A 26426-nucleotide genomic window follows, 5' to 3' on the forward strand; every position below is an offset into this window, starting at 1 on the left:
GCAATTTTGAAAGGTGTTTATTCACTTGACCGGTTTCACTTTTTTAGAAAAAGATTGTCAAAAGTAAAATGTAAAAGCTTTGTAAAAACTTTTTTGTGTTAAATACCGCTTGTCACAAAATATTACAATACATATATACATTCTTTGATTATAATAAGAGAAATGTTAAAACAGTTTACAAGGAAAAATCTTGAGAAATTATTAAAAACTTCTTTGAAAATATATACACTCTTTGATAATAATAATAAAAATGTTAAAACAGTTTACAAGGAAAATAAAAAGTTCATTGAAAATATTAGGATTTCATTAAAAGTCATGTTTGTTTGGAAGTATCTGTATATATACACAGAAAATTATAAGTTCAAAAAGGTCATATATTGGTAGTATATATATATATATATATATATATATATACAGAAGGAGATATATTTTGGAGTTTACAAAGAATTTGTGATAAACTGACATGTTTTACCATTCTTCATTTTGTGTGAAGCTAAATAAAGGCTGATTCCTATTTTATGGATAGTGGGGGGGGGGTTTGGGTGGGGGAAGGAGGAGCAATGTGGGATTGAAAGGAGACTTTTGTTGTTTCTCTTTGGTCTTTCATGGTTCAGTGGTTTTGGGGACTGGCCTAACAGGTCAGAATGGTGTAAGTGTGTGTGTGTGTGTATACATGTGTTTGTGTTTATGTGTGTGGGCGGTTTTTGATTGGTCCCAGGACTTATTGTGGTATATGTAAATGTGTCTGTGTGAGTCAATTTATTTATTTCGGGGTCAATAAACTAAGTACCAGTTGTGTATTGGGGTTGATCTAACTGACTGGCCCCTCCCTCAAAATTACAGGCTTTGTGCCTAGAGTAGAAAAGAAACCAGCTCTTCCTCAGAGGAAGAATTCAAATAATCAAAAACAGAAAATAACATAGAAATTGTGTTGAAATATCTATAATACATATTTGCAGGTCATTTCATGGGTGCAGGCTCTCGTAGAATTTCCTCAGGTAAAATAGCACGACTTTGGACACCACAATTTGCATTAAAAGATGGACAATGTTTATCATTTTGGTACCACATGTATGGGTCAAGAATTGGTACACTCAATGTTCATGTAACTAATGTGAATGCTGTTAATAGAATTGGAGCAGCTGTTTGGACAAGAAGAGGTCATCAAGGCCGGTCATGGTTTGAAGAATATATCCCGTTACCAAACTTCATTAATGCATTTGTGAGTATGAGTATTTTAAACTAAAAAAAAATTGTCTTCACCTTTGTTAGATGGTATCAAATATGGGTTTAAACTCAGGCAGCAAACTAGCAGAATCATTAGCATATCAGATAAAATACTGAAAAAGTAAAATTTATTTGAGTCAGATAAAAGCTCAACAAAAACAAAATCAACTAAATAATTCTGGATCTTTACTTTTTGACCGACAGATTTAAAAATAATTTTTTGTAACTAAACACTTTCAAACTTTGGACACTGGTAGAATGTGTCATATAAAACATCTTTACTCTTAGCATTTTTGAGAAAAACTTATATTTACAAAGTTATTTCACATTAAAGTTCTCGTATTTTGGTAATTTCAACCAATCAATGACATGTATTCAGCTGAATAAAATTACTGCCATTGTTTGTCAACAACAACTATCGACGTTGTATTTTTCGTTTGTCACTGTTATTTATGACAACCCTAATCCTAACCCTAACACCCAAACCCTAACTCCTTAACCCTAACCCTAAACCCTAACCCTAAAACCCTAACCCTAAAACCCTAACCCTAAAACCCTAACCCTAAAACCTTAAAACCAGTACAAACGCACGAACGATGTCATAAATAACAGTGAGAAACGAAAAATACATCGCCGATAGTTGTTGTTGACAAATAACAGCAGTAATTTTATTCAGCTGAAAACATGTCATTGATTGGTTGAAATTACCAAAATACGACAACTTTAACGTGAAATAACTTTGTAAATATAAGTTTTTCTCAAAAATGCTAAGAGTAAAAGATGTGTTATATGAGACACATTCTATCAGTGTCCGAAGTTTGAAAGTGTTTAGTTACAAAAAATTATTTTTTAAATCTGTCGGTCAAAAAGTAAAAATCCAGAATCCTTAGATTTATCTTACTGTTATTTCTTTGTTGTATATATATATATATATATCATTAGATAGATGGTAAATTATTTGCTAACAGCTTGCAAATGCAAGTGCTACTGGTTGAATGCACCACACACCAAACACCAGCAAGCTTATGCAATCATCAGGAGAAAATGTGCACCGTTTTGGTGTCTTCCATTTTAGAGCCTTCCTCTCAAGAGCATTATTGTATGCTAGTCCTACCACCACCTCTCTTTGCTTGCTAGATCAACTGGTTGCTAGACTTCACTCAGTGATTTGAAAAACAACTCCCTTGAAGTGGTAAACGAAGGCCCTTTTTTGTGAAGCATTGAGAAAATTTTGAAAGCAGCATACATACCAATTAATTTGCTTTATCTTTAGTTCATTACCTTATCAAAAACAGTTCCCATTTAGCATATTAAATAATATGGGTGAATTAGGAAGTTTTTAATTGAGGGATCATGATAATTTAGATAAGAGAAATGCGATTTTGTAAAAAAGAAACAAGAATCATATGTTATTTTTATTTATGCACCCTTTTCAAGCCTAGCCAGGCTCATGGGCCCAGTTTCCTGGTTTCTATGGCATATGTGCTCCCTCCAGCTGGACAGGACGCCAGTCCATCACAGCGTTACCCAAGAAACAGGAAGAAAGATTGAGAGAAAGTTGGGGCGAAAGGGTATAACAGGGGTCGCCACCACCCCCTGCTGGAGCCTCATGGAGCTTTAGGTGTTTTCACTCAATAAACACACACAACATCCGGTTTGGGAATCGAAACTGTGATCTTCCAACCATGAGTCCGCTGCCCGAACCACTGGGCCATTGTGCCTCCACAGAATCATATATGCAATGCTGAAAATGTGAATTATCAGCATAATAATAATAGTGGTGGTGAGAGTTTCATGATAATGATATTGAGGATTAGAATAAGGTGGCAAGCTGACAGAATTGTCAATATGCTAGGCAAAATATTTAATGGTATTTCATCCATCTTTATGTTTTGAGTTCCAATTCTGCCAAGACTGATAAAACAAGAACCAGTTGAGCACAGGGTTTGATGTAATTATACTTCCCCCACCCCTTTCCAAAATTGCTGGCCTTGTGCCAAAATTTAAAACTAATTTGAGGACCAGAATGATGGTGATAAAGATAATTATGACAACCATATTTTATTGCAGGTTATCTTTGAAAGTATTAATCGCGGAGACATAATAGGTATTGATGACATCAAACTTTTAAATTCAACATGTCCTGAGCCAGGTAAGTTAATCACTTGCCCACATTATCATACAGGTTTTATTGTTTATTGATTTTACTCCAAGTGATTGGTTGAAAGCATTTAACTCTGAAAGGCTCAACCAACCTATTTATGATATCTTTTGATAAGGAGGCACAACACATTTGTTATTAGTGATGGCGTTATATTAAATTAACTGGAGGTGGTGAGCTGGCAGAATTGTTGATACATCAAACGAAATGCTTAGCAGCCCTTCTTCCAGTTCATTACATTCTGAGTTCAAATACTGCTTTAGTGGAGGGGGTCACTAATTTAAAGTATGGAAGTGTTCGTAGAAAAGTCCAGCAAATGTGCTTTTGGGAAGCATGAATTTATTAAAATAATAATAATAATAATAATAATCATCGTCGTTTAACGTTCGCTTTCCATGCTAGCATGGGTTGGACGATTTGACTGAGTACTGGCAAACCAGATGGCTGCACCAGGCTCCAATCTTGATCTGGCAGAGTTTCTACAGCTGGATGCCTTTTCTAATGCCTACCACTCTGAGAGTGTAGTGGATGCTTTTATGTGCCACCGGCATGAGGGCCAGTCAGATGGTCATGGCAACAGCCACACTCAAATGGTGTTTTTTATGTGCCACCTGCACAGGGGCCAGTCCAGCAGCACTGGCAACGACCTCGCTCGAATGCTCTTTTCACATGCCACTGGCACAAGTGTCAGTAAGGCAATGCTGGTAACAATCACACTCGAATGGTGCTTTTTATGTGCCACTGGCACGGAAGCCAGTTAGCTGCTCTGGCAACAATCAATAATGTGAATTGATAAGTGCTGAGTCAAGTCAGAGAAAACATTAAAACTTACAATTGAAGAATGGATTCAGTTGGAAGTTACTAAAAGCTAGCAGAGATGAATCTAGCATAAACAGAAATAAACCACTTGTGATATAGGTAGAGTTGTGCAGGACAAAGTTGACAAAAAAGAAATAGGATGTCCATGATGTGGTCAGTGTTGAGAGCTTAATATGCTTCAGAAGTTTGCGGCACTAAGTTGGTGAGAAAAACAAAAAGGCAGGTCTCATCTTTGGAGAACCAATGTTGCTCTTCTTATGTTCTTCTGCTGACTTAAAAAAGCACACTTGCCTATTGGGTGGATAATTGCCTCTAGTATTCATATGCGCCCAACCCTTGTTTGCTTAAGTTGCCATAGCACAACTGTGCTTTTCCATGACAACAAAAATAGCTTTCCTGACTCGCTACACTACCAAGGTCAACTTTGCTTCTCACCTTTTCAGGGGTTGATAAAATAAGCATCAGTTGAGCACTGAAGTCAAGGTAATCAACTAACAGCCCCTAAAATTACTAGTACCTATAGTAGAAATAATTATATTAATACAACAGGATATTTAGTGTTTTAATTTGCCATTTTGAGGAGAACAGAATGTATGAATAAAAAGCTAAAGACCCCTTTTGGTCATGAATGACCATGAGACTGCACTGAGAAAATTCCCTTCCAAGGCACTAGTCCTGGGGTTGACTTCTTGGACTAAAAAAAATCCTTTAAGGCAGTGCTCCAGCATGGCCAGTCACCCAGCTGAAACAAGTAAAAGAATAAAAGAACATAATATGAGAGGGATTTGGTTGTTATTTTTAGCAAGTTCATTGACTACTTAGAAACTCTCTTTCTGGCTGAACGACAGAACAGTTTTACATGTATTCATTATATTTGTTGATTCAATTAGTTAAATGACGGAAAACTTCTTAAAAATCAGTATAAACGGTGTTTATTTTATAGTCATTTCTCACCAATGTGTTTCATATTACTTGAGCCAAAGTAAAGTGATTATGTTTGTGCATATACATGTGGGTCATATCGATTAATGCTTTTTGCCTAAACACTTTTGTATGTATTATTTTAACACTTTTTTAATACTTTATTTTAACACTATTTTTAACATTATTTTAACACTATTTTTAATACTTTATTTTAACACTATTTTTAACATTATTTTAACACTATTTTTAATACTTTATTTTAACACTATTTTTAACATTATTTTAACAATTTTTATTAATATTTTATTTTAACACTATTTTTAACATTATTTTAACACTTTTTTAAATATTTTATTTTAACACTATCTTAAACATTATTTTAACACTTTTTTAAATATTTTATTTTAACACTATCTTAAACATTATTTTAACACATTTTTGTATGTATTATTTTAACATTTTTGTATGCATTATTCTATGCTTGGTTTTCTTTTGGAGCCATTCATATTGTACTGGACCTCCTAGTAGATGTCCAACCCCCCTGGGCAATGTCACCAGGTGTTATCCTTCAAGGAACAAGTGTTAAGTAATAATACTGTAATGAGTCTTTCTGGTTTTCAAAGACATTTATCCTCTTATGTTCCCTTTCGATCAGGTGACTGTCACTTTGAAATAAGTTCCTGCGGTTGGCACAATGATGGAAACAACACTGTTAACTGGGAAAGAATGTCTGGCCGAACTATATATCGAAGAGAACATCGCTATATTAGAGATCACACATACAGTTCCATAGCAAGTAAGTCAAAGCTAAAAGATAAATTTACATTTTTGTTGCTAATTTCTTTCCATGTCATCATCATCATCACCATCATTTAACATCCGTTTTCCATGTTGGCAAAAGGTTGGGTTGTTCCTTCTCGAGCCACGCCTGGCTCATAAGGGCCGGTTTTCCAGTTTCCTTGGCATGTAGGTTCCCCACCTGGATGGGACACCAGTCTGTCGCAGGTGAGCTGCAAGATGCAGGAGGAAAGAGTGAGAGAAAGTTGTGGCAAAAGAGTCAGCAGAAGTTTGCCATTACCTTCTGTTGGAGCCGCGTGGAGCTTAGCTATTTCTGTCATGAACACACACATCGCCCGGTCTGAGATTCGAACCCGCAAGCCCTCGACCATGAGTCCACAGCTCTAACCACTAGGCCATGTGCCTCCACAATAGTTTGGGTGGTTTGATAGGAGCTGGCCAGCTGAAGACCTGCCTGGCTTCATCTCTGTTTTGGTTTGGTTTCTACAGCTGGATGCCCTTCCTAATGCTAAACCACTTTACAGAGAGTACTGAGTGCTTTTTATGTGGCGCCAGCATGGCTGGTGCCACATGACATCAGCACCGACGAACCTGCAAGATTAGGATCACTCAGCTGAAGAGGGATGTAGGGGACAAGCCTGTTTGCAGGGACAACCACGATTTTACTTAGCTTCACATGTCTTCTCAAGTACAGCAAACTGCCAGAAGTCTAAATCTCTTGTCATCCCCTCTGTAGGGCCCAGCATCTGAAGATCCTTAAAGGCGGTGAGCTGGCAGAAACTTTAGCATGCCGGGTGAAATGCGTAGCCGTATTTCGTCTGCCGTTACGTTCTGAGTTCAAATTCCACCGAGGTCGACTTTGCCATTCATCCTTTCGGGGTCGATAAATCAAGTACCAGTTATGCACTGGGGTTGATGAAATCAACTTAATCCGTTTTTCTGTCCTTGTTTGTCCCCTTTATTTTTATCCCCTTGTGGGTAATAAAGAAATAGGTATTTCGTCTGCCATTACGTTCTGAGTTCAAATTCCACCGAGGTCAACTTTGTCTGTCATCCTTTCGGGGTCGATAAATTAACTACCAGTTACGCACTGGGGTTGATGTAATCGACTTAATCCGTTTGTCTGTCCTTGTTTGTCCCCTCTATGTTTAGCCCCTTGTAGGCAATAAAGAAATAAGAAGTATGAAGAATATTTTAACACTTTATAATAGATGTATCCCTGGTGACTGCTGTGGTACAAAATTAATAAAATATTCATTCTGTACAGTGGGAAACAATGCTATGAATTAATGTGACAATTTATACACTGAACTAATGCATAATTTATAACAAAATAAGTTCACTGTAGCAAAGGAAAATAAATATGTATATATAGGTGCAGGGTATAGCTGTGTAGTTTGTTTCCCAACCACATGGTTCTGGGTTCAGTCCTGCTGCAGGGCTCCATGGGCAAGTGTCCTCTACTATAAGCCTCAGGGTGACCAAAACCTTCTGAGTGGATTTGGTAGACGGTAACTGAAAGAAGTCCATCATTATATATATACACATATATATATATATATTATATATATATATATATATATATATATTCCTTAAAAAACTCCGCCGGTTACGACGACGAGGGTCCCAGCTGATACAATCAACGGAACAGCTTGCTCGTGAAATTAACGTGCAATGGCTGAGCATTCCACAGATACGTGTACCCTTAACGTAGTTCTCGGGGATAATCAGCGTGACACAGAGAGTGACAAGGCTGACCCTTTGAAATACAAGTACAACTCATTTTTGCCAGCTGAGTGGACTGGAGCAACGTGAAATAAAGTGTCTTGCTCAAGGACACAACGCGTCGCCGGAATCGAACTCACAACCTTACGATCATGAGCAGAATGCCCTAACCACTAAGCCACGCTTATATATATATAATTAAAGCATCTTCATATAATTAAAGTGTCTTTGGCCTTGTAACTAGTTATCTGAGTATCCCTCATTGAGTAATTATTACATCAGAGGATCTGCTAACTAGGAAACATATGTAGCCTGATTTTTACCTATTCCACTCCCTCAATTTGGATTCATATGCATGGTAGCTTGCTTACGAACCACATGGTTCCAGGTTCAGTCCCACTGCGTGGCAACTTGGACAAGTGTCTTCTACTATAGTCTCAGGCTGACCAAAGCCTTGTGGGTGGATCTGGTAGACGGAATCTGAAAGAAGCCCGTCGTATATATGTATATATATATATGCATATGTACGTATGAGTGTATATGTTTGTGTGTCTGTGTTTGTCCCCCCAACATCGCTTGACAACTGATGCTGATGTGTTTACGTCCCTGTAACTTAGCGGTTCGGCAAAAGAGACCGATAGAATAAGTACTAGGCTTATAAAGAATAAGTCCTGGGGTTGATTTGCTCGACTAAAGGCGGTGCTCCACCATGGCCACATTCAAATGACTGAAACAAGTAAAAGAGTAAAAGAGTACATATATATATATATATATATCGAAGTGTACACTATTATATATATATATACATTACAGCTGATATTATTCAGCTGCTTTTTTCATGCTACCAGCACTAGAGAGGTTGTAATGCAACTTGCAAGACTACAAAACCTGGTAGATGGGATGGCTCTATGCTAAGAGATGTGGGTTTAGGTATGAGAGAAGTGGGTGGGCAGAGCAGGTTCTTCTTGTAGTAGCTAAATGGTAACTCACATTTGGAAGAGAGAGCAGAATATTCATTTTCATAAAATATTTTCAATTACGGTTTATTTTTCACATTATTCATTCCTTCAAATGTTAAATGATTTGCAATACAAAAATAAAAGCCATATGTTTTTTTATTGAGTTTTTCATGAAATCCATATCTAGCTTTGAATATTATTACTATGTAACTGCTTTAAATGGAATCAAACATTTTTGTTTTTAGGCAGTATGATGTACATTGGTGTATCTAAATCAAAAATGAAAACAAAAGGAGATTTGGTTTCTATTTCTTTTGATAAAACAAGTGGTTCTGGTCTTTGTATAAAGTTTTGGTACATTATATCCGGAACCAATATTGGAAGTTTGTCTGTTATCATGCAGGTAATTTACCTATTTTCTAATTTAGATATAATTCCTGATGTTCTTTTGCCAGTGCTGCCAAAAATATCAGTGAATTAAAATTGAAATGTGAAGATTTAATTATGAGAAACTGTTGTTAACACTTTCATTGCTGTATTTATTTTGAGATGTTTTGTGTTTCTTTCAATTACTTTAGATATAACAAAGAATATAATAAAATAACTTAGTTATCATTAAGCTATTGTTAGGAACATAAACTGTGACTAAGGTTTGGTGGAAGATTTTAATTCAAAACTTATGAAAACAAGACATTTGTACTCAGAGCTAGAGCCGGTTTCAGCTGGGTTGGTAACGAAAGGGTTAAATAATTCCAAACAAACATTTTTGAAGGAAAAGTTTGTAGAGGATAAAAATGATGTTTTTTAGAGCAGTTTTGTTCAATGCTGAAAGTAGTTTAAATTTTAACTAAACATAACAGAAATTGTTTCAAGATTTCATTACTGAGTCTCTCCTCCTGTCTTATTTTCTCCTCAAGACATTCCCACCATCCATCATCTCTCTAACTGCAGTACTCTGCTGCTGTAATCAGATGTGAGTAGAACTGCATATTTTACCAGATCTTCTTTAATGCCACATACCCTTCTTTCTACCAGGAACTTTTCAGCACTCCGTTATATACAAATATTTACAGTGGTAAACTATTCTAAAATATGTTTCAGTGCAATTTAAAAGACTCTTATTTTTATTTAAATTCATGTTCTCATTTACCTTTAATTTCAGACTTCAAATCAAAGCACATTAATGTGGAAGTTATCTGATTCACAAGGTTCTGGATGGTCCCAAGGAACTTTCTTTATAAAAAGTGATTCTTCATTCACCCTATCAATAAGAGCTGAGATAGAAGAAAATGCCAATGGCTTTTTAGCTTTAGATGACATTAACTATAATTCACTGAGGTGTGCAGGTCAGTCAAGCTTCATACTTCATTGTTTAATCTGTTAAACATTATATCTGCTTTAGTTCTTACTTGGTTATATGTTGTTGATTTGAAAATTACTCTGAGTTGTACCAAAAGCATTTCAAGGAAACTGCATAATGAACTTGAATTAACAACTCAACTTCTGAAACACAAAATCTAGTAACTGCTTAAAGGATACTGAATTAAGGACCAAACTTCTGGCGCACACAAAAATCTATTGTCAGTGGTTCCGTCCATTTTTTACCTATGGACCTTTTTTGATTCCTATTTTGCTTGGTTGAATCCCCATAGCCATTTGATATTTAAAAATTCCTATTATATTTTTATAATTAAATATTATTAAGGATTGTTTAAGAAATATTCTTAAAACATTTTGTGTATTATAGAAGTATAAACCAATTTATTGCACATAAATCTTAACAATAAAATTTTACATGAACCCCCAGAGATCATGTGGACCTCAACTGAGAACCACCGTTTTAGATTGTCTTACTGAGAAATTTTTAGAACCGAATGTGATATAGTTATAGTTTCATCAATGATGGTCTGTTTTTGTGGCCTTCAGTTAGACCAAGAAGCTAAATAAAATTCCTAGATTTTCTATCTATCTTCAACTCAATCTACTTACCACACAGCCACTCCTGCACCTATATACATGTATGACAGGCATCTTTCAGTTTCTGTCGACCAAATCCACTCATAAGGCTTTGGTTGGCCTGAGGCCATAGTAGATGACACTTGCCCATGGTTTCATGCAGTGGGACTGAACCCAGAATCATGTGGATGGGAAGCAAGCTTCTTACCATACAGCCAATCAGAAATAAACATCCATTCAACTAATGCTAAAATGGTCAAGGGCCAGCAATCTATGCTAATATCTGAACGTGAAAAGTCATTAAACTGTTAACCATATGCATAACAGACAGACAGATAAATAGATAAGAGCTTGTTCTAGGGAAGGGATTTGTTTTGCTTTTTTTTTTTAGGTTTCTTTTTTGTTGTTGTTGTTGTTTTTTTGTTTTTGAAGTTTGAAAAACTATATTGACTTTATGCTCAACTCCTTTGCTGTTTTTCAGTCACTCCTATAAAAGCTCGACCCTTGAATCAACCATCCACAACTAGTAAACCAGTAACAATGGTATCAACAATAGCAACAAGTGTTCTGCCCCCAGGCAAGTAATTTCCTGATAATAGTCAACATCAAGCGATAATTATAATTGTTATTTCTATGATTTGAAGGTGGTGCGCTGGCAGAATTGTTAGCACACCAGGCAAAATGCTTACTCTTTTAATCTTTTGCTTGTCTCAGTCATTTTACTGTGGCCATGCTGGAGCACTGCCTTTTTTAGTCGAGGAAATCGACCCCAGGACTTATTCTTTGTAAGCCTAGTACTTATTCTATCAGTCTCTTTCGCCGAACTGCTAAGTTACAGGGACGTAAACACACCAGCATCGGTTGTCAAGCAATGTTGGGGAGGACAAACAGACACAAACACACACACACACATATATATATGACGGGCTTCTTTCAGTTTCCATCTACCAAATCCGCTTACAAGGCTTTGATCAGCCCAAGGCTATAGTAGAAGACACTTGCCCAAGGCACCACACAGTGAGACTGAACCCGGAACCATGTAGTTGGTAAGCAAGCCACTTACCACACAGTCATTCCGGTGCAGTAATGAAAATTGTTTTAGTGTAAAACACAAAGAATTACATTTAATACTATTTAGCTATTCATTTTTTATAAATTACCTTTAAATTAACTTCAAAAATGCAATTCTTAATTTGTTGCTTCAATAAATATTTTAATTTTTTTTAAGTATTTTTTAATATTAATTAAATTTTTTTGTTTAGGTCCATATGACTGTACATTTGAAAGTAAAAACTTCTGTGGCTGGACTCAAGATCAGTCTAATTTAAAGTGGATTATATCTAAAGGCTCCAGATATGGATATGATCCTATTGTTGACCACACACTTAAAACATGTAAGTATTTGACATTTTTTTCTTCTAATGCAAAGTAGTGAACAAACATTTAAATTGGTTCAAATGTGTTTGAGATAAATTTCACTTGTACAAAAGCTACATTTACTGCTGCTTGCTATTGAGAAGAATTCTAGTTTTAAGAAATAACTTGTTAAAAACCACCTACAGTAATTTTTAGAAGTCCTCTGACATAATGGTAAATGCATTTCTAGTTTCTTAGCTATCATCAACACTATAAAAGGCAGTGAGCAGGCAGAAACGTTAGCACGTCGGGCAAAATACTTCGCAGTATTTCGTCTGCCGCTATGTTCTGAGTTCAAATTTTGCCGAGGTCAACTTTGCCTTTCATCATTTCAGGGTCGATAAATAGTGTATGAGTTTTGCACTGGGCTCGATGTAATTGACTTAATCCCTTTGTCTGTCCTTGTTTGTCCCCTCTATGTTTAGCCCCTTGTGGGTAGTAAAGAAATATATCATCAGCACTGTATACCATCGATCCTGAAATATAGTTGTAAATCTTCATTTTCCTATGATTTGATTATATGCAAGGCAGGCCTCAACCAGGGCAAAATATTGTAGTAGATACATGAAAGCAATGTTGCAAGTAAACACACATTTAGATCAGTTCTAATATGTGTTTGCATAGAATCATCATCATCATCATCATCATCATCGTTTAACGTCCGTTTTCTGTGCTAGCATGGGTTGGACGGTTCGACCGCGATATGGGAAGCCAGGAGGCTGCACCAGGCTCCAGTCTGATCTGGCAGTGTTTCTACAGCTGACCGCCCTTCCTAACGCCAACCACTCCGTGAGTGTAGTGGGTGCTTTTTGCATGCCACCGGCACAGGTACCAGGGGAGACTGGCAGCATCCCCTGTCATTTGAATATATATATATATAGTGGAGGCACGTGGCTTAGTGGTCAGGGTGTCAGCATCATGATCGTAAGACTGTGGTTTCGATTCCAGGATCGGGTGATGCATTGTGTTCTTGAGCAAAACACTTCATTTCACGTTGCTCTAGTCCACTCAGCTGGCAAAAATGAGTAACGCTGCAATGGACTAAATATAACCAAGCATGAGTTCTTTTTAACATGTGACGATATCTACAGTGAAAATAACTTCATGGTAATTGAAAACCCTTTTAATTAATCAGTGGCAGTGATAGTTATCCATTGTAGGTCATTGTTTATGGTTCTGCTCAAATCTGAATAAAACACTTTGGACGGTAAATAAAGCACTTGGCATTGTCCCTCATCAGACTGCCTCTATGGGCCTCCACATTATATACCAAGTGGTGTACAAAAGTGCAATGAGCTTGGCCAATGGTGAGGCTGCCTGCTTTAGCAACTCACTTGCTTACTGACATTCAACCATTGTCTGCTGGTACAGATCTTCTGCTTGACCACAACAATCTTCAGGCCTTTGATCTAGGACACCTTTTCCTTGTCGGTTATCCAATGTCCTGCAGAGTGGCATATGTATATTCTTTTATTTGTTTCAGTAATTTGACTGTGGCCATGCTGGAGCACCACCTAAAAGGTTCTTTTTTTTAATAAGAAATCAACCCCAGGACTTAGTCTTTGTAAACCTCCTTGTACTTTTTCTATTGGTTTCTTTTGCTGAGCCACAAAGTTATAGGGACATAAACTCACCAACATCGGTTGTCAAGCAATGGTGGAGGGACAACCACAGACACACACACAAATATATATATATATATATAATATATATATATATATATATATATATATATATACACACATATACATATATACACATATACATATATACACATATACATATATACATATATACACATATACATATACATATATACACATATACATATATACATATATATGTGTGTATATATATATATATTATATATATATATATATATATATATATATAGAGATATAGATATAGATATATATATAGATATGTATATATAAAATACAGTGTGCATTTAAACACATAAGAGGAATCCACTCATGGGATTCATCACGCTAGAAAGAACAGCTAGGTTCCAAAACCACAAAATTAGGGAACGAAATCCCGAAAGGAACGAAATGAAAAAATAAAAACTTTTACCATTCTTTCTAGCGTGGATTCATCTTATGTGTTTAAATATACACTGTATTTTATTAGTAATACATAGTTTTGGGACTAAATTTTTACACGTTAGGCCACTGGAAGTGAAAATTTCCATTAATTTCCATTTCCCTTCGATATGATTAAGTATATATGTATATATATATATGACAGGCTTCTTTCAGTTTCTGTCTACCAAATCCACTCACAAGGATTTGATCGACAAAAGCCTATAGTAGAAGACACTTGCCCAAGGTGCTGTGCAACCGTGTGGTTGGGAAGTAAGCTTCTTACCACTCAGCCATATGTTTGTATTTATGTATATAGTAATCCCTCACCATATCGTGGTTCACCTATCGTGCACTCAGTATCTATATGTATGTATGTGTATGTATGTATGTATGTATATATATATTTATATATGTGTATATATATATATTATATATATATATATATAATATATATATATATATTATATATATATATATATACATATATACATGCATACATTGCATACATAAAAAATTTTTTTTTCAGAATGAGATTAAAAAAACAAGGCTGTGAAGATTTTAGAACATTTATAAATAGAAGGTCTTACAGCTGTTTCCAGGATATTTATTATATCCCTTCATCGGAGACGGTGTGAGAAAAATGGTTTAGCAATAGTTAATTTAGATAAGATATGAAATAGAGAGTGAAGTGGAAGAATGAAAGTAGATGTGAGATATGCAGGGATATTGTATTTGTAGATCCATTATTTAGGCAGAATGGTACCATATATATATATCTGCCGTTACCTTCTGAGTTCAAATTCCGCCGAGGTCGACTTTGCCTTTCATCCTTTCGGGGTCGATAAATTAAGTACCAGTTACGCACTGGGGTCGATGTAATCTACTTAATCCGTTTGTCTGTCTTTGTTTGTCCTCTCTGTGTTTAGCCCCTTGTGGGTAGTAAAGAAATATATATATATATCACCCATGCAGAGGCTTCTGGCTACACTGCTCCTCAGTTCGTACCGGCCCATTCCTTTTTGCAATTGCTTTGATCCATTTTTATTATTATTATTATTATTATTATTATTATTATTATTGTTATTGAGTGAGAGAGCAGTGCATGCCATCAAAGTGTCACGGGGGTAAAATATACGAAGCCCAGTATACCCATCATAGCTACCCGTCTGATAAGGGTACACCAGGCACATGCATCACAACCATATGTGCACGACATGGTGATCTCATATCAAAATAAACAGCACATGACCTTGCAGTTGAGGCCCAGTTAGAATTTTTTCAGGTCGAGTAGCCCATCCCGCTCAAAAGGTCCCTGAATAAGGGTTGTTTAAGGATGTTGAACGAAACACCCATGTTTCCAAAGGTGAATTATCCAAACCTCTAAGAATTCCTTTCAACACATGGCTATGATGCTCCCCCACTACTTCTGCTCATGATCAGGGATGCACATATCGTCAGCCACTAAGGGACATGCTCAACTGGTTATGGTCAAACAATTGACAAGCAAATCTGGTATTGAGCAGAATATTTGCTGTAGCCCATCTTTTATAACAAAACAAAACAACATACATGATAACACTTCCAATCAGTTAAGATCAGAAGCTATGGGAGCCACTGCCTGGTACAGCATCAGGGCATTTAGCCACTACCTGGTACATCAGGGCATTTAGTCACTGCCTGGTACAACATCAGGGCATTTATTATTATTATTATTATTATTATTATTATTATTATTATTATTATTATTATTGAGTGAGAGAGCAGTTCATGCCATCAAAGTGACACTGGGGTAAAATATACGAAGCCCAATATACCCATCATGACTACCCGTCTGATAAAGGTACACCAGGCACATGCATCACAACCATATGTGCGCGACATGGTGATCTCATATCAAGATAAACAGCACATGACCTTGCAGGTGGGGCCCAGTTAGAATTTTCTTCATTTTGAGTAGCCCATCCTGCTCAAACGGTCCCTGAATAAGGGTTGTTTAAGGATGTTGAAAGAACCACCCATGTTTCCAGAGGTGAACTATTCAAACCCCAAAGAATCCCTCTCAACACATGGCTATGATGCTCCCCCACTACTTCTGCTCGTGATCAGAGATGCACATATCGTCAGCCACTAAGGGACATGCTCAACTGGTTAAGGTCAAACAACTGACAAGCAAATCTGTGGTATTGAGCAGAATATTTGCTGTAGCCCATCTTTTATACCAAGACAAAACAATGTACATGATAACACTTCCAATCAGTTAAGATCAGAAGCCATGAGAGCCACTGCCTGGTACTGCATCAGGGCATTTATTATTATTATTATTATTATTATTATTATTATTATTATCATTATTATTATTATGATTATGATTATTATTATTATTATTATTATTATTATTATTATTATTATTATTATTTACAAATCACTAACCTATTAAATTTATATGATATTATATTTTTACATTTAAAAATTTAATAAGTATAAAAAACCTATTTGAATATTTACATTTTTTTTTGTCTATTTTCAGCAAATGGCAATTTTGCTCTATTCCGATATAAGAGAACCCGTTCAATCCAATTTGTGAAATTACTTAGTCCACCAATTCATAATTATACTCTGACCTGTTTCTCATTTTGGTTTCACTTGTATGGCAATAGAGTGCATTCTCTCTCTGTACAACACATGACAAGCAACAAAGTTTTCACACAAGTGTGGTACCATTCACAACCTTTAAGTAGAAAATGGCATCCCGCATCCATTACTTTAGGTCTTAATGAGAATGATAAAATAGCTTTCCAAGTTGATTCCAGATCATATCTTTCTGGCTCTGTTGCACTTGATGATATTAAACTGACTCCAGGACATTGCCACAGTAAGTAAAAAAATGAATTTTTCAGTTTGTGAAATAATCGTTAATTTCGTTTTGGGATTTGGTTTGCAGGATTCTTTATATGAGTTCGTGTGTTGAAGCATATTCTGTTGAGTCTGGGGAGAGTCATTTTTCTTTTGTGCCCAAAAATATAACACACTCACCGGTAAAATTTTCACTTTTTTCTTATTTTTATTTTCCTAAAATTTTCGTCAAAACTATTGAAAAGGTTGCAAGATGCAACGAAAATTTTAGGAAAATAAAAATAAGGAAAAAAATTGTTAATTTATTTTTCGTATGCAATGTTTTAGACTTGACAAAGTTTTCTGCATCAATTTAGATCATCATTATCGTCATCATCATAATTTCACATCTGCTTTGCCATGTTTGCATGGGTCTGACAGGGTTTACTGAGACAGGTTTTCTGTAGTTGGATGCCTTTCCTGTCACCAGCACTCACCTGATTCCTAGTATGGTAATATTTCCTCATGGCTGTTTATGTTTTCACAGAAGATAGGGAATGAAGGATGCAGTTTGAGTGATACTGACACTATCTCATGATGCCAAACAAAGAGACACAGACTCACATCATCATCATTTTACGTTCGCTTTCCATGCTGGCATGGGTTGGACGATTTGACTGAGGACTGGTGAACCAGATGGCTGCACCAGGCTCCAATCTTGATCTGGCAGAGTTTCTACAGCTCGATGCCCTTCCTAACACCAACCACTCCGAGAGTGTAGTGGGTGCTTTTATGTGCCACCGGCACAAGGGCCAGTCAGGCAGTACTGGCAACGGCCACGCTCAAATGGTGTTTTTACATACCCCCTGCACAGGAGCAAGTCCAGCGGCACTAGCAACGACCTCGCTTGAATGTTTTTTCACATGCTACTGGCACAAGTGCCAGTAAGGTGACGCTTGTAACGATCAAGCTCGAATGGTGCTTTTTATGTGCCACCAGCACGGAAGCCTGTTAGCTGCTCTGGCGACAATCACACACGGATGGTGCTCTTAGCTCTCCACTAGCCCGACAATGATGATGACAATGATAATGACAGCAGTGACGACAGCAATGATGATGTTAATGACAATGACAATGACGGCAGTGATGACAACAATGTCAATGATGACAACAATGTCAATGATGACAACAATGTCAATGATGACAACAATGCCGACGACAATGATGACAACAATGCCGACGACAATGATGATGACGATGACAGCGATCCTGACAACAATGACAATTATAACAATGACAACGATGACAATAACGATGACAGTGATAACAATGACAACAACAACAATGATAATGTCAATGACAACGATAATGACGATGTCAATGACGACAGCAATAATGACAATGAAACAGCAACAACGATGATGGTGATGACAACAACAATGTGGAGGCACAATGGCCTAGTGGTTAGGGCAGCAGACTCGCAGTGGTAAGAACGTGGTTTCAATGCCCAGACTGGGCATTGTGAGTGTTTATTGAGCAAAAACACCTAAGCTCCATGAGGCTCCGGCAGGGGGAAGGGGTGAACCCCCGCTGTACTCTTTCACCACAACTTTCTCTCACTCTTTCTTCCTACTTCTCCCACAAAGCAAAGGAACCATGGTGTAACCCACTATGGTGTGGTAAACTTTCAGACCCTAGTCTAGATTGCGAATCCTCTGTACCCCAGGATGGTTCAGCTCTCCACCCATTAAAAAGCCACCATTTATGGAATGAAGATAACAACGTAGCTTTCGCGCCCGTACAACCGCCAGTCTATCACGTGTGGTAGGCAGTCTTCAAGTTACCGCATGTATTCTTAGTAGCTTAGAGTAGGCTCGAATTAGAGATCATTCTGATTGGAAGAAGAAGAAGAAGAAGAAGAAGAAGAAGAAGAAGAAGAAGAAGAAGAAGAAGAAGATGACGACGACAATGGCAATGACAGTAACGAGAACGAAGCCATTCTTTTAATCATTTTTACCTTTCCTGTAGTACACCTGTTGATTGAATGTTCAACCTACAGGTTATCATACCAATAATTTAACCGCAATTTCATACTTTCTTGTGACAGTATATGTATCCATGGAGATAAACTTTTATCTGTTTTTTAATTGCAATTAAACTGAATTTCTTATTGATATTTTAATTTCTATTTCTTTTTCTTTTTGAATAGTAAAAGAAAGTTGTGGGTTTGAAGATGAAAATCTGTGTGAATTTGTACAAATGAAATCAAAAGGGAATTTCTACTGGAAAGTCCGTGATGAGAAGGCACCACCTATTGATACACAGATTCTTCCGAGATATGACCATACTGAGGACTCATTGACAGGTGATTAAGTACTTTTCTTATTCTGGTTTGACGATTTTTATTCCATAATATAGAGCCGTTGTATACTGTCAACTTAACGTGACAGTCCCGTAGAACAAATTACACCACCGTTATTTAGCCCTAGGAAGCTTTGACTCATTTCCTGTGTCCTTATATTTATGAAGGGCAGACAAGCACCCCCAACAGCTAGGCCTTAAAAATTTAATATTTCTTATTCCATATGTTTTTATGAAAATTCATGGAAAGTGAAATTATTTGGTTTCGGCGTTGTTGTGATGATGATGAATATGGTGACATTTGAGATTGCTGGATTTAAGGTCATAGCCAAGGTCAAGCCTTAAGGTCATAGCCAAGGTCAAGCCTTCATATACTTGTGTGTGTGTGTGTAAGAATATATATATATACACACACACACACACATATCTATTATATAAAATCCGTTCTGTCTGTCTGTGTGTGTGTCTTCTCAGAACTTTTTATGTGACACCATCACCAGTACTTTTTATGTGGCACCATCAATAGTACTTTTTATGTGCCACAATCACCAGTACTTTTTATGTGACACCATCCCAGTACTTTTTATCTGACACTATCACCAGTACGTTTTATGTGGCACCATCAGTACTTTTTATGTGACACCATGACCAGTACTTTTTATGTGACACCATCACCAGTACTTTTTATGTGGTACTATCACCAGTACTTTTTATGTGGCACCATCACCAGTACTTTTTATGTTATACCATCACTAGTACTTTTTATGTGACACCATCACCAGTACTTTTTATGTGGCACCATCACCAGTACTTTTTATGTTATACCATCACTAGTACTTTTTATGTGGCACCATCACCAGTACTTTTTATGTTATACCATCGCTAGTACTTTTATGTGACACCATCACCAGTACTTTTTATGTTATACCATCACTAGTACTTTTTATGTGACACCATCACCAGTACTTTTTATGTGGCACCACCACCAGTACTTTTTACGTGGCACCATCCCGGTACTTTTTATGTGGCACCATCACCGGTACACTTTATATGGCACCATCACCAGTACTTTTTATGTGACACCCTCACCAGTACTTTTTATGTGTCACCATCACCAGTACTTTTTATGTGACACCATCACCAGTACTTTTTATGTGACACGATCAATAGTACGTTTTATGTGGCACCATCACCAGTACTTTTTATGTGACACTATCACCAGTACTTTTTATGTGACACCATCAATAGTACTTTTTATGTGGCACCATTAGTACTTATGTTGCACTATCACCAGCACTTTTTATGTGGCACCATCACCAGTACATTTTATGTGACACCATCACCAGTACTTTTTATGTGACACCATCAATAGTACTTTTTATGTGGAACCAGCACCAATGCTTTTTATGTGACACCATTCACCAGTACTTTTTATGTGACACCATCACCAGTACTTTTTATGTGACACCATCACCAGTACTTTTTATGTGGCACCATCACCAGTACTATTTTTGTGGCACCATCACCAGTACATTTTATGTGGCACCAACACCAGTACTTTTTATGTGACACCATCACCAGTACTTTTTATGTGACACCATCACCAGTACTTTTTATGTTGCTCTATCACCAGTACTTTTTATGTTATACCATCACTAGTACTTTTTATGTGGCACCATCACCAGTACTTTTTATGTTATACCATCGCTAGTACTTTTAGTGACACCATCACCAGTATTTTATGTTATTACCATCACTAGTACTTTTTATGTGACACCATCACCAGTACTTTTATGTGGCACCAACCAGTACTTTTTACGTGGCACCATCCCGGTACTTTTTATGTGGCACCATCACCGGTACACTTTATATGGCACCATCACCAGTACTTTTTACGTGACACCATCACCGGTACTTTTTATGTGGGACCATCACCAGTACTTTTTATGTGACACCCTCACCAGTACTTTTTATGTCACCATCACCAGTACTTTTTATGTGACACCATCACCAGTACTTTTTATGTGACACGATCAATAGTACGTTTTATGTGGCACCATCACCAGTACTTTTTATGTGACACTATCACCAGTACTTTTTATGTGACACCATCAATAGTACTTTTTATGTGGCACCATTAGTACTTATGTTGCACTATCACCAGCACTTTTATGTGGCACCATCACAGTACATTTTATGTGACCCATCACCAGTACTTTTTATGTGACACCATCAATAGTACTTTTTATGTGGAACCAGCACCAATGCTTTTTATGTGACACCATTCACCAGTACTTTTTATGTGACACCATCACCAGTACTTTTTATGTGACACCATCACCAGTACTTTTTATGTGGCACCATCACCAGTACTTTTTACGTGGCACCATCCCGGTACTTTTTATGTGGCACCATCACTGGTACACTTTATATGGCACCATCACCAGTACTTTTTATGTGGCACCATCAACAGTACGTTTTATGTGGCACCATCACCAGTACTTTTTATGTGGCACCATGACCAGTACTTTTTATGTGACACCATCAACAGTACGTTTTATGTGGCACCATCACCAGTACTTTTTATGTGGCACCATGACCAGTACTTTTTATCTGACACCATCACAAGTACTTTTTATGTGACACCATCACCAGTACTTTTATGTGACACCATCACCAGTACTTTTTATGTGGCACCATCACCAGTACTTTTTATGTGACACCATCACCAGTACTTTTATGTGACACCATCACCAGTACTTTTTATGTGACACCATCACCAGTACTTTTATGTGACACCATCACCAGTACTTTTATGTGACACCATCACCAGTACTTTTTATGTGGCACCATCACCAGTACTTTTTATGTGACACCATCACCAGTACTTTTTATGTGACACCATCACCAGTACTTTTTATGTGGCACCAACACCAGAAATTTTTATGTGACACCATCACCAGTACTTTTTATGTGACACCAAACCAGTATGTTTTACATGACACCATCACGGTACTTTTTATGTGGCACCATCACTAGTACTTTTATGTGACACCATCACCACTACTTTTATGTGGCACCATCACCAGTACTTTTTATGTGGCACCATCACCAGTACTTTTTATGTGGCACCATCACCAGTACTTTTTATGTGACACCAACACCAGTACTTTTTACATGACACATCACCGGTACTTTTATGGCACATCACTAGTACTTTTTATGTGACACCATCACCACTACTTTTTATGTGGCACCATCACCAGTACTTTTATGTGGCACCATCACTAGTACTTTTTATGTGACACCATCACCAGTACTTTTATGTGACACCAACACCAGTACTTTTTACATGACACCATCACCGGAATTTTTATGTGGCACCATCACTAGTACTTTTATGTGACACCATCACACTACTTTTTATGTGGCACCATACCAGTATTTTTATGTGGCACATCACTAGTACTTTTTATGTGACACCATCACCATACTTTTTATGTGACACCATCACCGGTACTTTTTATGTGGCACCATCACTAGTACTTTTTATGTGACACCATCACCACTACTTTTTATGTGGCACCATCACCAGTACTTTTTATGTGGCACCATCACCAGTACTTTTTATGTGGCACCATCACCAGTACTTTTTATGTGGCACCAACACCAGTACTTTTTATGTGGCACCATCACCAATACTTTTTATGTGGCACCATCACCAGTACTTTTTATGTGACACCATCACCAGTACTTTTTATGTGGCACCAACACCAGTACTTTTTATGTGACACCATCACCAGTACTTTTTATGTGGCACCATCACCAGTACTTTTTATGTGGCACCATCACCAGTACTTTTTATGTGGCACCATCACCAGTACTTTTTATGTGGCACCATCAATAGTACTTTTTATGTGACACCATCACCAGTACTTTTTATGTGGCACCAACACCAGTACTTTTTATGTGACACCATCACCAGTACTTTTTATGTGGCACCATCACCAGTACTTTTTATGTGACACCAACACCAGTACTTTTTACATGACACCATCACCGGTACTTTTTATGTGGCACCATCACTAGTACTTTTTATGTGACACCATCACCACTACTTTTTATGTGGCACCATCACCAGTACTTTTTATGTGGCACCATCACCAGTACTTTTTATGTGGCACCATCACCAGTACTTTTTATGTGACACCAACACCAGTACTTTTTACATGACACCATCACCGGTACTTTTTATGTGGCACCATCACTATTTTTATGTGACACCATCACCACTACTTTTTATGTGCACCATCACCAGTACTTTTTATGTGGCACCATCACCAGTACTTTTTATGTGGCACCATCACAGTACTTTTTATGTGGCACCAACACCAGTACTTTTTATGTGGCACCATCACCAATACTTTTTATTGGCACCATCACCAGTACTTTTATGTGACACCTCACCAGTACTTTTATGTGGCACCAACACCAGTACTTTTTATGTGACACCATCACCAGTATTTTTATGTGGCACCATCACAGTACTTTTTATGTGGCACCATCACCAGTACTTTTATGTGGCACATCACCAGTACTTTTTATGTGGCACCATCACCAGTACTTTTATGTGGCACCATCAATAGTACTTTTAAAATGGCACCAGTATCAGTATTTTTCATGTGGAACCAGCAGCAATGCTTTTTACATGCTACCAGTGATTTTTATGTGATACTATCGCTCTCGTATTCTCTCTCTTTTTTACAGTCACACTTTCATTTACACACGCACACACACACTCACACACCCACACATAATCTCCCTCTCTCACACATGCACACACTCTTCTCTCTCTCTTTCTTGTGCACATTCTCTCTCACTATCTCTCTCGCTCTCTCTCTCTCCCTCTTACTCTTACTCTCTCCACCACACACACTAACTCCGATCATTTCTCTTTCATAGGTCATTATATGTATTTGAGAAATTCTCATGTTCGCAGTAGTTCTGCTCGGTTGTTTAGTAAAGTCCAAAGAAAAACGTCCGGGTCTTGTGTTAGTTTTTGGTACAGTATTGGAGGTACAAGTAATTCAATGCGTTTCAGAGTGTACTCTCTGATTACTGACATATACCGTAATCTCTGGACTCGTTCAAGTAGGACTGGCAAGACCTGGAACCAGGCTGAAGTAACAGTGAAATCTAATACACATTGGCAGGTAAGCAAAGAATCTGATTTACTTTTAATCTGTTATTTTCATTTTTTAATGCTGTAAGATTTTGTTGTGTCTTAGGAGGGCCATTATGCCAATAATAACACATGCACGGGTTTGATATCACTTCTTTACTGTTTGTCAATTAGTTAAATATCTATTGAACTAACCAATCAGATATTTGTTTAACTTGTTGGCTAAACATGCCACTATTTCTTCTTCTTCTGTTCGTCAAAGTTCTTTCGTTGCCGTTCATTGCCAGACAAACATGGCCACCATAACGAACTGGGAGAAAAATTACTGGAAAAGGTTGTGAATGTCAATAAAAGAATTTTAAGGAACAAAAAAAAAAGCAGGAGTGGCTGTGTGGTAAATATCTTGCTTACCAACCACATGGCTCTGGGTTCAGTTCCACTGCATGGCATCTTGGACAAGTGTCTTCTACTATAGCCTCAGGCAAACCAAAGCCTTGTGAGTGGATTTAGTAGATGGAAACTAAAAGAAACCTGTCATATGTACATGTGTGTACGTGTGTGTGTATGTGTGTGTGTGTATGTGCTTGTGTGTCTGTGTTTGTTCCCCCCACCATCACTTGACAACCGATGTTGGTGTGTTTACATCTCCATAACTTAGCTGTTCAGCAAAACAGACTGATAGAATAAGTACTAGGCTTATAAAAAAATAAGTCCTGGGGTCAATTTGTTCGACGAAATGTGGTGATCCAGCATGGCCACAGTCAAATGACTGAAACAAATGAAAGAATAAACGATAGAATGTTTAGCTAACAAGATTACCCATTAGCTTTCAGATTATTCTGTCAAATGTAAGGCAGCAAGCTGGCGGAAATGTGAGCACACCGGGTGAAATGCTTAGCAATATTTAATTTGCCATTACGTTCTGAGTTCAAATTCCGCCGAGGTCGACTTTGCCTTTCATCCTTTCGGGGTTGATTAAATAAGTACCAGTTACGCACTGGGGTCGATCTAACCAACTTAATCCCTTTGTCTATCCTTGTTTGTCCCCTCTATGTTTAGCCCCTTGTGAGCAATAAAGAAATAAGAAACGTTAGCACATTGGGCAGAATGCTTAGCAGTATTTTGTCCGTCTTCACATTCTAAGTTCAAATTCCACCGAGGTCGACTTTGCCTTTCATCTTTTCAGGGTCGATAAATTAAGTACCAGTTGCGTACTGGGGTTGATATGATTACCTAGCCTCTTCACCAAAAATTTCAGGCCTTGTGCCTAGATTAGAAAAGATTATTCTTTCAAATGTTATGTTTATGCATTCACATTGCATATAATTATCTCATGGCTTCAAGATTTTGATGATATGATTGTATAATAATAGAAAGGCATTGAGGGGTAGGTGTGATAGGTATGTTTGAACATTCCGAGACCTCCTTGCATTTGACAGAGTTATTTATTTCTTTATTGCCCATAAGGGGCTAAACATTGAGGGGACAAACAAGGACAGACAAATGGATTAAGTCGATTATATCGATCCCAGTATGTAACTAGTACTTATTTAATTGACCCCCAAATGGATGAAAGGCAGAGTTGACCTCAGCAGAATTTGAACTCAGACCGTAACGGCAGATGAAATACCGATAACCATTGTATTTGACAGTATTATTTATTTATTTATTTATTTGCCCAGAAGGGGCTAAACATAGAGGGGACAAACAAGGACAGACAAAGGGATTAAGTCGATTACATTGACCCAGTATGTAACTGGTACTTAATTAATTGACCCTGAAAGAATGAAAGGCAAAGATGACCTTGGCGGAATTTGAACTCAGAACATAACGGTAGACAAAATACCGCTAAGCATTTTGGCCGGCGTCCTAACAATTCTGCCAGATCAAGGGTTGTATATATATTTTTTTTTCCACAATATTGATTTTCCATAGAGTAGGTGAATTAAAATGTTAATATATGCCATTTTATTTTATTTTAT

The 26426-nt window shown here is 37.2% G+C and overlaps 1 protein-coding gene across 3 annotated transcripts in view; it reads left to right on the plus strand.

The window, feature by feature from the left end:
* The window catches only part of LOC115213822 (MAM and LDL-receptor class A domain-containing protein 1-like), a 382250-nt gene that overhangs the window by 159286 nt on the left and 196538 nt on the right, over positions 1 to 26426 (plus strand). For all 3 annotated transcript variants that reach the window (XM_036504533.1, XM_029782714.2, XM_036504532.1), the window contains exons 65-74: positions 960 to 1222; positions 3298 to 3379; positions 5787 to 5927; positions 8859 to 9016; positions 9776 to 9959; positions 11051 to 11146; positions 11832 to 11963; positions 16597 to 16941; positions 19111 to 19266; positions 24225 to 24475. In XM_036504533.1, coding sequence (XP_036360426.1) covers positions 960 to 1222; positions 3298 to 3379; positions 5787 to 5927; positions 8859 to 9016; positions 9776 to 9959; positions 11051 to 11146; positions 11832 to 11963; positions 16597 to 16941; positions 19111 to 19266; positions 24225 to 24475 — 1808 coding nt within the window. The remainder of the gene's footprint in view (positions 1 to 959; positions 1223 to 3297; positions 3380 to 5786; positions 5928 to 8858; positions 9017 to 9775; positions 9960 to 11050; positions 11147 to 11831; positions 11964 to 16596; positions 16942 to 19110; positions 19267 to 24224; positions 24476 to 26426) is intronic.

The sequence above is a fragment of the Octopus sinensis genome, linkage group LG7, assembly GCF_006345805.1.
Source record: "Octopus sinensis linkage group LG7, ASM634580v1, whole genome shotgun sequence".
Taxonomy (NCBI): Eukaryota; Metazoa; Mollusca; class Cephalopoda; order Octopoda; family Octopodidae; genus Octopus; species Octopus sinensis.